The following is a 14369-nucleotide window of genomic DNA, read 5'->3' as shown; positions in this document are numbered from 1 at the left end:
CCAGAATGTCTACAAGCACGACTGGGAGAAGACCAAAGCTAAGAAATTTGACATTAAAGTGGATGCCATTCCCCTGCTGGCAGCCAAAGCCAACAGCAAGAATGCTAGTGAGGTGAGCATGGCCTGGGACCTGGGCTGGGGGACTCGGTGCTGTTCCCTGATGAGTGGGAGCTGCATGTGTGCTGTCTTTGCAGGTGATGTACAAGAAAGACTATGAGAAAAACAGGGGCAAAATGATCGGAGCCCTCAGCATTAATGACGACCCCAAGATGCTGCACTCTCTGAAGACGGCCAAAATGCAGAGTGATGTGAGTGCTTTTGTCAGTCTGTCTCGCTTTCAAGATGGCATCCCTGTCAACATGCCCAAGGGCAGTAGCAAGTAAAAGGATTCTCTATCCGTGGACCTCTCAGGTTCAAAACAACAAACTGCTGGGGAGAACTTTAGAGGTGGAATGATCTCCCAGATTCTTATACCTCTCGTGATTGAGGAGGAAAATTATTGCTTTGTACTTGATGTCCATTCACTTTGAAAAATGTATTAATATTTGATAGAATATTGGTTGTAATTCTTAACATCTTTTGGAAAACATCACTAGGTGTTCTCATATTTTCTTCTAATTGAAAAATAACCTTTGAAATCATGGTTTTAAAACTGTCTTTATTTTGGAAGAAAATCTTGAGCCAACAGATAAAAATCTTAGTATAGCTATCATTGCTCTTTATTGATAATTTGGTAATTAGTATTGGCCTATAAAATGCTCATTAATCATAGGCCCCTTTGAGAATCTGATAAAGTATTTGGATTATCCATCTCAAAAAACAAACTTTTTTCCATGCCTTTCGCCTGCATTTCAGAGAATGTATGGCTTTCCTAAGGCTTGTCTATGGACCATCTATTATCTTTTGGCTAAAATTCTTACTATAGAGAAGCAAACATCTACTATTGCAAATTGCAGTAATATGATGTATTTAAAAAATGTTTAGAGAACCACGTAAGAGTGTTAAGAATGTTCAACATAGCTTGCAAATATCAGTTTTTCATTATTAAATAGAAAGATGTTTGTATTATTTGCTTTCCTTTTACCCATGAGCTCATGTGATCGGTATGTACCTTCTCTCATTCATTTTGCATTTACTCATAAAGAACTTTAAGGCATCCCATTCAGTTACTTTATCTAATAACTTCACACTGAACTATGTCGGTATACTGTGCTTACATACATAAAACTATCTTGTTCTCTACTTCCTTATCTGTTCTTAACTCAAAAAGGTTATAGCTCTCTGTTGAGAGCACATGTATATTTATCTTTGTTTTTCCATCCTATCACAGAACCCATTAGAACACTAGGCACATAATAGTGCTCAGTAAACACTTTTTAATTGATTGATGTTGGCATCCAAAAGAAAAGTCACTAATGAGCCATTAACACATAATATCCAGGCTCAATGCTAAGCTGCAGGTATAGAACATGCATAGCTTTTTAAAAGAATCTTTTAAAGCCCTATTGGACCTTTGACAACATTTTATATGTGCAGATATGTGTGAACGAGTATGAACATAAACAAAGGAGTCAAAAACGCTCCCACACACCAACTGCTGTTGCAACATTGTTTTATGAGTTTATTTGTAATAAAGACAAACTATGTTTACATTTTTTAATGTTTTTTCATACCATCAGAAAGTTTTCACATTTTATTTTTATAAACTAGGATCTAGATTTTACAACTAAGGTATAAATGTATTCAGTGAAAGTTACTACCCTCAAAATATTAGAAGGAAGACCACATTCCCTAATAGACTGGATCGTTTGCGAAAGGAATTTCTACAGATTTATAATGCATATCTGTATTTGCTAGCTTGGGTCATTGTCTTTAATGATTCTATGACTATGGGGACATATAATGGGTTTAAAATTTTCCTAACAGCAACTGTCTCTCATTAAGGCAGTTGATGAAGCTGGGACTTTGACCTCATTAGTAGCCTGGCTAACCATTCCAGAAAAACAGCCAATGGAAGTGCCTTCTGAGGCTCAGTGAGGACATTCATTTTATGAGAACACTGTACAGAAGGGCCAAGGTTACTTTAATGGCTCAACTTCACAGATGTTTCTCCTTTGAGATGTTATAGCTACTGCAATCTGAAGTTTCTTTTAAATTGTTACCAAAAATTAAATGTAGTATGAAAAAACCTTTGAGATTCTCAGTGGGGTTTATGTCCTGTCAAATGTGGAATAATCAGGTTGAAAAATCAGAAACTATCCCTTTAAAGATGACTTTAGAAACTCCAAGGGTCAAGTGTACACTTCTGTTTATCAAGCAGTCATCTTATAAAACCAGAAGTAGAAATGATTGTCTTATGATTTTGGTCAACCAAAAAAACACTCCCTTATTGGAAAACTCTTCAAAGGTTAGATTACCTCCAGAGGTCATATAGTTTGTTAGCAGTCTTTGAAAACCCCTGTTTTAAAATAAAGTAATACTTGGCCGAAGCAGAAGCCATGGCCCATTTCTGATGTCTGACAGTTGTACTTTGATCTAAAAAGAGATTTGAGAAGATCTGTCCATGTATGATTTTGGGGAGCATTTCAACAATGTGTAACATATGAACAAATTTTAGGGAAAAAAATAAGCTACTCAGATGTTTGGATCTGTTTTTCTGAACTCGTATTTGTTGGTTATGAGAGATCTCTGTGCTTTTTCTGGAAATCCATTAAGGTAATAAATGGTAATTTCCTATTCACAGCGTGAATATCATAAAGACTATGAAAAGTCAAAAACTATCTACACGACACCTCTTGATATGCTCCAAGTCACTCAGGCTAAGAAAGCTCAGGCAATTGCCAGTGACATGGACTACAAGCACGTCCTACACAGTTACAGCTACCCGCCCGACAGCATCAACCTGGACCTGGCCAAGAAGGCGTATGCACTGCAGAGCGACGTGAGTATCCGATTTCCTCTATTCCCTCCTAAAATAAGGTAGAAACTGAGAAAGATTTCTAAGTGGGGTGAGATCATGCCGACACTTTTGGCATTTCTCACAAGTGTTGGCATGATCTTCTGTATGTAAGAACTCTGTAATGGGAAAGTTACCCCTGTGGTTCTATGAGAGAACACCCTTCAGAGTTAGAGAGACCTGGGTCTAGTATGTACCCCATCACTGTTTCCTTAGGGAAAGGTATCAATTTTTCTGAGTCTACAGTCCTCGTTGTAAAATTGGAATAAAACAAAACAACGGTTTTGAGGATTTAAGTGTTTGCAAAATTATTTAGCAGGGTGCCAGGCCTTGGTGAGTTCTCAAAAAACATTCACTATGATCATCATCATCACTATCAATAATTTTTTACATAGATTTCTATCTTGTCTAAAAATAAAATATATAATTACAGCATCAATTTTTTTAATAGTAGCTGGACTTTTTTCTGCAGATCAAAACTTCTTTAGGCAAATTAATTTGTCAGAGCTACATAATTGAACACTTTATCCTAACAATTCTATTTTCTAAACATGTGGCAAAATATACTTAACATAAAATTTGCCATCGTTACCATTTTAAGTCTACACTTCCGTAGCAGTTAATTATATTCACCTTGCTGTGCAACCAATCTCCAGAACTTTGTCATCTCACAAAACTGAAACTCTACACACAAACAACAGCTCATCATTTCCTCCCTCCCTCAACCCTTGGCAACCACCCTCTACTTTCTGTTTCTATGAGTTAGACTACTTTAGAGACCTCATGTAAATGCAATAATTCCATATTTGTCTTTTGTGAATGGCTTCCCCTAACCCTAACCCTAACCACTTAGTGTAATGTCCACAAGGTTCATCAGTCTTGTAGCATTTGTCAGGTTTTCCTACCTTTTTGAGTTGAATATAGTTCTGTTTTATGCTGCACCACATTTTGTTTGGCCATTTACCAGTCAGTGGACATGTGGGTTGATTCCATCTTTTGGCTGTGTGAATAATGCCGATGTGAACATGGGATACCAACATTTCCATCACTAAGAATTCTACTTTATACATAGTCATCTTATTTATTTGTTTAATTTTTGCTATCTTTCTTTCTCCCAAATAAATTGTAAGCCTCTTACAGGTAGGAACCCTATGGTTTCTTTTTTTTTTTTTCATTCTAATTAGAAAGCCCACACTAAAGAATAAAAATTTGAAGTTTTTATCTAGAGTTTAAGTTTAGGTACTATCTATAGCTAGATAATAAGGGTAACTCATTATTTTAATAATATTAAGTAAGTGTCCTCAAAATAGTACCAATTCCAAATGATAAGCAAATTGATGAGCATGACTGTGTTAAACTGCACTGTCAGCCAATGTAGAAAAACTCCTAAGCTGACTATTACACATGAAGGGCATTGCGAGCAAACAACTACTATCAACTCTTATCTAATCATAAAATGAGCAAAATTATCCAACTTTAATGTGGTCTTCAGTCCTAATTTGACCATTTACACATAATACTTAGAGCTCTAATGAGCAAACCTCTCACATTTGATTATCTAAATATAACAACTTCATTTATTCCTTGAAATGTAGCTTTGAAATTAGCATTTTCCTGATTGAAATTCCACTCAGTTGAAAATAAAAATGAAATATATGCCCACTGGGAAAGCAGTGAGAACCTAAGGGCTGTTAAAATCTCTCACCAAGAATATGTTTAAAATAACCTTAATGTCTGGAGTAAGAAAGCTGGTCAGAAATCTTAACATGTTAATGATTTTATGAATAAGCATGATGCTGAGCAAAAGAAATTTAACCTTTCTCTTGGTGTTCTAGGTCGAATACAAAGCTGACTACAACAGCTGGATGAAAGGCTGTGGCTGGGTGCCTTATGGGTCCTTAGAAATGGAAAAGGCAAAGAGAGCTTCAGACATCCTTAATGAGGTAAAGCCAGTGCGTTCATTTGTCACAGAGAGATTTGTGCATGTGCCATGAGGAAATTCCCCAAACCATGGGAAGTGTCTCCTTTACCACTTCATTATCTAGTAATTGTTGCTGAGGGGAAAACTAACCACATGCATGAATTATTCTGGTAGATAAATCACGTACGGGAACCATTCATAATAAAAATATTTTATCAACTTTATCAAGGTTTACTTTGCATACCATAAAATACTATGTTAAGTGTACCCCTGAATGAGTTTTAATAGGTTCCTATAGTTGTACAATCATCATTACGGTCGAATTTTAAAATTCTGCTAGTTCTCCAAAATGATTCCTTGTAAAATTCCTGCTCCCATCTTCAGTTCCAGGCAACCCCTCATTTGCTTTCTGTCTCTAGTGTTCTGCTTTTCTAGAAAATTCCTTTATATCAGTCTTCTTTCATTTAGAATAATGTTGTTGAGGTTCATCCATATACCTACATGTGTCTGCAATTCCTTTCTTTTTATTATTGAGTAGCATTCATTTGTATGGCTATGTTGCATTTTGGTTGTCTAGTTGGTGCACATGTGCATTTTTTCCACTTTTTGGTGATTATGAATAATGTATATAAAGAATATTACACGCCGAAACCGGTTTGGCTCAGTGGATAGAGCGTCGGCCTGCGGACTGAAAGGTCCCAGGTTCGATTCCGGTCAAGGGCATGTACCTGGGTTGCGGGCACATCCCCAGTAGGAGATGTGCAGGAGGCAGCTGGTCGATGTTTCTCTCTCATCGATGTTTCTAACTCTCTATCTCTCTCTCCCTTCCTCTCTGTAAAAAATCAATAAAATATATTTAAAAAAAAAAGAATATTACAGATTATGTATTATATATGCTATGTCATATTCTTGATGACTGTGAAGTAGTATATAGATTATTATTTAGTCTAAGAAAAAATAACGATGATCTTGCAGTCTCAAAGCAGCCAGGCGAGATCTGTCCCTTCTCTGCCTACAGTGAAACATCCCGCTTCTGCCAGGCAAACCCATCATCAAGGAGGTTAGACTACATAAAAAAGGGCAGAGGTGCTCAGTGGGAGTTGTCTTCCACACTCAAGATTTTGTTGTTCATGTTGTTTTGTGCTTTTGTTTGTTTTTGGTGAAGACCATTGTATCTACTCAGGAACTTTTCAGAAAAAAGTTCTTCTGAGTTGATTGTTGTCAGAAGTCTGAAGTTGAAAGAGTGATGCAGCTGTGGGGGAAGAGGTGGAGAAGAATAAAGGGATAAGGGTAGCTAGAAGTTGTCAGCTCCCATTCGAACACCTTCCAGTGTTCCCTCTCCTGTGACTTCTCAGCACTTCAGTGACAATCTATGTACTAACCATATTGAGGCTTGCAGAGCAAAAGTACTCCCTCTCTTTTAAAAAAATACATTTTTGTTGATTTCAGAGAGGAAAGGAGAGGGAGAGAAACATCAATGATGAGAGAGAATCATTAATCAGCTGCCTCCTGTATGCCCCCCACTGGGGATCAAGCCCACAACCCAGGCATGTACCCTTGCCCAGAATCAAACCCGGGACCCTTCAGTCCCCAGGCATTCTATTCACTGAGCCAAACCAGCTAGGGCACTTCCTATCTTTTTAATAATCCCTAGCTACTGTCCCAATTCCCCAATTTCTCCTCGCTCAACTAGAGATCTTCTTTACTTTAACTGCTGATGGTGTGATGGAGGAAATGACATCTCTGAGAACTTGTTAGTGCAAAGAACCCTAACTTGTATTTCTGAATGGTTTTCTCTTAATCCTTTAGAAAAATCTGGGATGTTTCTGTATTCTGTTTCTCTGAGCGTGCCCTCTTTTGTGTCATAAGCAAGAAATTAAGAGAGTAAAGTCTGGTTCCTGAAAGTTGTATTGACAAATCCAAGATTAAGTCAATTTTTAAATAATGGCTTTTGCATTGTATTCATTCCCACCGCGCCCCGCCCCCCTGCCCCAACCAACCCAAAATCTAGTGTTTTCACATTTTAAAATCGGAAAAGTCACGTCTCTCCAAAATAAATTTCAAAGGTTTTCATATATTAGCCTTCAGTGCAAGTAATATAATTGTTTTTCTTTTTTTTTTAATTCACCAAACAGAAAAAATATCGCCAACATCCAGATACTTTCAAGTTTACTTCCATTGAAGATGCTCCAATTACAGTGCAATCTAAGATTAACCAGGCCCAGAGGAGTGATGTAAGTGTGAATCTTATCTGTGTCTCCATGAATGCTAATACAAATACATTAGTATTCCAAATGTACTGATCGCCTGTAGTTATTATGGAATCTGAAGAGACTCAATTACATGAGCAACTTTATAGTTCCCTTAGCTTCTCATTAACAAAGCACACCTAATTCATATCTTAAGAGTATTATGTACTGTGTGCTGTCCTTCCAATATTTTGACCTTGATTTCCAAGGAGAAGGTAAGAAGGGCTTCTCTTGATAACAAGAAACACTACACACCTATTTCTAGGAAAGACCAGGAAGATGAATAAAAGCACTATATCATATGGAGGAGTTATATTTTAAGTCAGAACTAAGACAAAAATCATATAATAGTCAAACCTACTACCCACTACTCCCTTTAGGAGCCCACAGAGTATAATAGAGATGGTTGGTGTATCCGACTGCATTAGCCTCTCTTATGCTCAGGAAAGTGTCTACACATTCACATTTTCATCAGGACACCTTCCTGGGCTAACTTCCACCAGGTGCCCCGACCTAGGTCCAGGGGTTCCTAGTACATATATACCAAGGTGCCTTTGTCCAGGCTGAACCAGCACGAAGATAAGACCCTGTGTAATTGCATGTGAGACCTTGAATGCCTTCAGATGTTTGCAGCTGAATATGGGGACCACACAGAGTCTTTCATAAGAAGCACCCCTGTGCAGTGCGACTCTCCCTAAAATTCTTTTCCTCTGCCATTAAATCTTTTTTCCTACTTTATTAGTTTATTTATTCGTGTGGTTTTTTCTCTTTCAGATTGCCTACAAAGCCAAAGGAGAGAAAACTCTTCACAAATACAGCCTGCCAGCCGACCTGCCCCAGTTCATCCAGGCTAAAGTCAATGCCTACAATATCAGTGAGGTGTGTGCATGGGCTCAGCTGGGGGCTGCTGATAAGTCTTTTCTAAGTGTGGTCTGAGTTATACTTAAATGACATTTTTCTTTCAGAATATATACAAAGCAGACTTGAAAGATATGAGCAAGAAGGGGTACGACCTGAGAACGGATGCGATTCCCATCAAGGCTGCCAAGGCTGCCAGGCAGGCGGCCAGTGACGTAAGTCCAGCTGGTGGTCACCTGTGTGTAACCAGAAATGTGGGCGGGATGGACTTGTTATCCCAAAGTCCCACGTCTGCAGTCCCCACCTGGAAGCAAGTCTGGTTGAAAACTGTTTAGAAAAGGAAGTTCCTTAAACAGATCTGATCAGCTCTCATCAAGCACCCTAGTTAAAAAATTCTCATCAATATTTCTATACAAATGCACTTTATTCTCCTTGTGAAAATAAATAAGGTACATACTATTTAAGTATAACAGCCTCCTAATGGTAAAATTTTGTCTCAAAACTTGCTTAATTTATATGAGTTCCCTATTGCTTCTACAGATGATGACTCGGCTTCAAATTTTATAGCCTCCAATTGTCAGTCATTAGATTCCATTACAGTTAGGAACTATGTTTCTTTTGCTGTCTTGCTTTTACCCAGCTGCGAACTGAAGTCCCTTTGCTCTTAAATTTAAATACAGTGGACTCAGGCCCCCACCTGTTGTCCTGTAGGAAGTGGGATAACCTTCCTGTACTGCTGTAGTTGTCCTGAGGCTTCTGTGTTGTGATTCCCTGTCTCCTGGTTTGTTTATGATGGTATTGCTCTGGCTTCCTGGATTCTTCTTCCCCGGATTTACTTCTTTCTGCTCTGCATGATCCAGGGACAGAACACAGCCCCTTGCTTTTGATTTCCCCCAAGTGCTAAGCACAACGTCACTGACTGTTTGAAATGAAATTGACATTGCACCAGGGTAAATATGTGACAGTTGAGTAATAAATGCCTGTGTCCTAAAGGCCCTGCCATCCAGAATTTCTGACTGATCCTCTTCCTCTGTGGGTGGCTTCCTCCAGTCTCCCCTCCCCGGCTCCTCCTCCTTCCCATCCCCCCTCCCCTCTCCTGCCCCATACACACAAACCTTCCCTCACATCTCTGCTTCTCGGTTTCCCAGGTTTCTTCCCAGGTCTCCCCAAGGAAGCTCAGTTCCCCTCACTATTATTCAGAGCCAATTAGTGTTTACACTACTGACTCTGAGTCTCCCTTTGAATATGCAGACTCATTAAAATTCTACTACCACCGCTACAATTCTACTAATCAAATAGCCAGCTCTTTGGGATCTTCTTTAGCAGCCCAACGTCATTGGTAGAGATTGTGAAATATTTATCTTTTCATTTGTCTCTCTCAAGTATCTAAGTGGGAAGGAAGTTATTTTACTTTGACATTGATATGAATAGTGGTAACACCCCACCCCAATCTTGCTGGGGTAGCAGAAGCAGCTATAGACAATCAAATGGGCTCAAAATAGCATTTTAATTTTACCTGGCTACTTACAAGCGAGTATCTACTTGTTTGGTTATTGAAGTAATTTCTGGAAAGCCCAATTGCTTCAAACCATGGTCTCATTGCTCAGTAAAATCTTCATTGATACATTTTAAAATATGCCCACTTTTGTTTCTAATAGGTTCAGTACAAAAAAGATTATGAAAAAGCCAAAGGGAAAATGGTTGGCTTCCAAAGTCTCCAAGATGATCCTAAACTGGTTCATTATATGAATGTAGCCAAGATACAATCGGACCGGGTATATAAAAATGACTATGAGAAGACAAAGACGAAATTCAACATACCCCATGATATGTTCAATGTTGTGGCAGCTAAGAAAGCTCAGGATATTGTCAGCAATACCAACTATAAGCATCCACTCCATCATTACACCTACCTGCCTGATGCCATGGACCTGGAGTTGTCTAAAAACATGATGCACATACAGAGCGATGTAAGTGACATGTACTCCACAAGACAATCTCCCTTCAAGGTCAGAGCCTGCATGAGAGAAGCCCTTGCCTGGGGCGCTCACTCCTCTTTTTTCCCTTTGCCGTAGAATGCCTACAAGGAAGACTACAACACTTGGATGAAAGGCATCGGCTGGATACCTATTGGGAGTCTGGATGTAGAAAAGGTTAAAAAGGCGGGTGATGCCCTGAGTGAAAAGAAGTACAGGCAGCATCCAGACACCCTCAAATTCACCAGCATCGTGGACTCCCCAGTTATGGTCCAGGCAAAGCAGAACACACAGCAAGTCAGTGATGTGAGTACAACCAAACAGAGGGTGCAAAGGATGGAGGGAGGATTCAAGAAAATAAATATTGGCCCACTTAAAAAAAATTATTCTGAGCTAATATCTTTTCCTTAATTTAAAATTAATAATTACAATACTTTTTAGCTTGATCACTAATGTTTTCTTTTCCTTTTATCTTGGCTTTTACCTTTCTTTTTGAAACCTCTTCCTCTTTAACTACCTTGAAATACTGTGTTATTGTATAAATTGACATGGTGCAAAAAATTCTACTCCGCTACTACTACTACTACTACACACACACACACACACACACACACACACACACACACCTTTTATCTTGGCTTTTACCTTTCTTTTTGAAACCTCTTCCTCTTTAACTACCTTGAAATACTGTGTTATTGTATAAATTGACATGGTGCAAAAAATTCTACTCCGCTACTACTACTACTACTACACACACACACACACACACACACACACACACACACACTAACTTTAAGCTTAAATCCTAGACACTTTATTGTGGCAAATTTATCATATCCAATTCTATATTAAGTTCCTTATATTTAGTGTTTATATATAATACAGGGAAATAATACACATGAGTATATGATTTTGCACCTCATTTCACCATAGATAATTATCATAGAGGCTTTTTTTACTTATGTCTTGGTGGAGATTAGTACATTGTTTGCCTGCCTGTCCATAAGTCATATATATAATCTGGCTAAAGTCAAACCTCACGGAAAGACTGGTGTATAGAAGAGTCAAAGGGACATCAAAAGCACACATTCATTAATTCATTGAATGAATGTTTTTGAACACCTTCCATGTGCCAGGCACTGTATTATGTGATGACTGTACAAAGATTAAGTAGACAAGGATATGTGAGATACAGGCTATAACAAGAATATAGGACAAGAGTATAAGAAAGTTGTGGGTAGAACAGCATTGCCACACAGACAGATGAATGCTACAGGAGATACACGTGTTCAGTAAGTTCAAGGGAAGAGGTAACTGCCTACCAGAGCTTCCCTAGAAAATTCGGGAAGGAAAAGCATGACAGTAAAGAAGTAATGAATGGAAGAGAAGTGAAGTGTTCAGGATTGTAACCTGGTCATTGAGGGTCTTGTACGCCAATTTATAGTCTAGACATTATGGGGTAAGTAGCAAGATGTATTGAATATTTTTAATTCATGGAGTTGCATTATCATGTCTGCGTTTTAAATCTGACAAAAAGTACAGAGGCTGTATTGGAGAGGGAGAGATTGGAAAAAGAAGATGAATTAGAAAGCTGTTACAGACACCCAACAGAAGGCTTACTTGGACTTTAAGGCAGTAGTGATGGGGAAGGAGGTGTTTAGAAAGTAGAATTGATGAGATTCTGTGAATGCTTAGAAGTGGTTTCTAAAGTCAGTGAGGACGTAAGGATAGCTCTGGGATTCTTAGAAGAATTTATTAGTATTTGAGGATTCACTTAGATATCAGCCACCTCAGACTTTACTTGTGATACATACACACCAGTTTACACATGATGATCCATATAGACGTGCCTGGGAAATGGAGGTATGTATGATAAATAACAATGGAGAGACTGAAAATCTCCTTGTGATTCCTGTTCTAGTTCAGTTTTAGAAAATTGAGCAATTTATTTCATTTTTATTACCAAGAGGAGGATATAATATGATGTCTACAGATGTCTTTAAAATGACAAGCTAGGGTAAATCCAAAATGGTAAACCTTTTGAGTACACTGGATTTATGTATAAGCACCTTCATTTAACGAGAAAATTATTATATGCTTTTACTTGTACAATTATAATTGGAAAGTTTTAAGCAGAAGTGAAAGACATTCTAACCATCATTTTCTCTCTAAAAATAACAAACCCAAACTAAAACAACACAAGACTTTAAGAACTATTAGCTCCTCTAGCAAAGAATGAACTTTTCTGGCTTTGGTGTAGTTCACGTTAGAACCTATTTTTCATTATCTTTGGCAGTAAATTATTTCTATTCTCTTAAGGATTCTTTCTCTCTATTATAATACACAGAGTTGTTGGCTCTTCCTAAAGACAACAAGATGCTTGAGTTTCTGAAAAACAGGAAAATACCTTTGATACTTTTGCACAATAGAAATGGTGGGGATTGTGCTAGGAATAACTCCTTTAAGCATGCCATGAATGCATTTTCCTTTTTGTACTATTTGTAATGCCTTTTGTTATTGTGGCTGTGTGTTGCAGATCTTATACAAAGCTAAAGGAGAAGATGTGAAACATAAATACACAATGAGTTCTGATCTTCCTCAGTTTCTACAGGCCAAGTGCAATGCTTACAATATAAGTGATGTAAGTAGGATCTTTGATGGGGTGTGAAATACAGAACTGGTGATAAAATAATAGAATTTTAAGGTATGATGGGACCTTGACAATTACTTAGGTCAGTTTTCCACACGGTCTCGGTTGCAGCCTGGCCCGTGATGATGGTTCTGTACCTCTGAGTTGGCCTTTTAAAGTGTAGGACAACTTTAAAGGCCTCTTCTTCTTCTTCTTCTTCTTCTTCTTCTTCTTCTTCTTCTTCTTCTTCTTCTTCTTCTTCTGTATTGAATTTATTGAGGTGACATTGGTTCATAAAGTTATAGGTTTCTGTATTTGGTATTGTGTGTTCACCATTCCAAGTCAAGTCTCCTTCCAACACCATTTATCCCCCTGTATCCTCTTCTACCGCCCCACCCCCCTTTCCCCTGACAATCACCATAAAGGAATCTTCTTTATGCAGAGCTTAACATCTAGTTCTCTAAACCTCCAATTAGTTTTCCTAATTTTTGCATGTGGAGAAGGTTATTATCCTCCAGAGAAATAAGAATAAAGAAAATCCTTTTTTTTAAAAACAACAATCCTAAAATTGCTAGATCTTACCACCAGACCTTCCCTTGACCTTTCCATAAGACTGAACAACTTCATTTTCTCCAGCTGCTCCTCACATGCCCCGGTCTCCAGAACCTTTATTAGATCCACAAACTGGACCCACTCCAGTTTCTCATGTCCCTCTTCAATATGTGCCCAAACCAGATCTGGGTGAATAATCAGTGCAGAGCCCAGTAAGTCCCTGCTATGTAAAATGTGACGTTTTGCTCTAGGAGATTCTTTTAGCTTCCATCTGCAGAGGGATAAAACAATCCCAGCGGTTGAGGAATCACTTCAGTGGATGAATACACAGCATGCTGACATCCCGTTTCTTCTTCTGTCCCAGGTCTGTTATAAACGGGACTGGCATGATTTAATAGCCAAGGGCAACAATGTGCTGGGAGACGCTATTCCCATCACTGCAGCCAAAGCGTCAAGAAACATTGCCAGTGATGTGAGTACACGTTCTAGGTGAAATCTGGGTGATTGCCTTTTAAAAAAGTAAATAGATGTGTGCTTGTTTAAATGCTATCACATTGAAAACAAGATGTTGAATTCATGACATTCAAATTCTCCACAAAATATTGTTTTGAGAAACTGTCACTTTTCCATGTTTTGTGATTCTTTTCACTTGACCCCACTTGGTAGAGCTGTCATAATCCTGACAGCGGCTTTCTCCCTGATTCATATCCCAAATTACCTCCCCCGACACCTTCCCTGACAGCCCGCATTTATTTTCAGTGAGAACATCCTGACTGACACTAACACATTAAATTCAGGTGCCTGCCTGCATTATAATTGCATTAAGACGATTGAAAAGATGTTCTATAAAATGTACAGATTTTATTTTTATTTTTTTGTATTGAATTTATTAGGGTGACACTGGTTAACAAAATTACACAGGTTTCAGGTGCACAGTTCCACAACACATCATCTGTACACTGTATTGAGTGTTCATCACTCCAAGTCAAGGCCTTCCATCACCATTTATCCCCCCTTTACCCTCTTCTGCCACCCCTCAGCCCCTCCCTGCTGGCAATCACCATTTTATAAATCCAATGGGCAAAGAACCACTTTTCTAGAATGTAATTTTGATTTATGTAATTGATGCCCATTTTATCTATAACAGAAACAGCATACACTTATTCTTCTTCCCATAATTGAAAAACAACTTTTTCACAAAGCATACCCCCTCCCCCTTCACATCCGC

The 14369-nt window shown here is 38.4% G+C and overlaps 1 protein-coding gene across 1 annotated transcript in view; it reads left to right on the top strand.

Moving 5' to 3' along the window:
- Positions 1-14369, top strand: part of NEB (nebulin) — a 195250-nt gene that overhangs the window by 37387 nt on the left and 143494 nt on the right. Inside the window, 11 exon segments of the mRNA XM_014534158.1 lie at positions 5-112; positions 195-308; positions 2744-2941; positions 4792-4899; positions 7013-7111; positions 7901-8005; positions 8092-8199; positions 9643-9954; positions 10060-10266; positions 12497-12601; positions 13506-13613. Of these exon segments, the coding sequence (XP_014389644.1) occupies positions 5-112; positions 195-308; positions 2744-2941; positions 4792-4899; positions 7013-7111; positions 7901-8005; positions 8092-8199; positions 9643-9954; positions 10060-10266; positions 12497-12601; positions 13506-13613 (1572 nt within the window).

This window comes from Myotis brandtii, unplaced genomic scaffold (assembly GCF_000412655.1).
Source record: "Myotis brandtii unplaced genomic scaffold, ASM41265v1 scaffold125, whole genome shotgun sequence".
Taxonomy (NCBI): Eukaryota; Metazoa; Chordata; class Mammalia; order Chiroptera; family Vespertilionidae; genus Myotis; species Myotis brandtii.
This window is presented reverse-complemented; position numbering and strand designations above follow the sequence as displayed.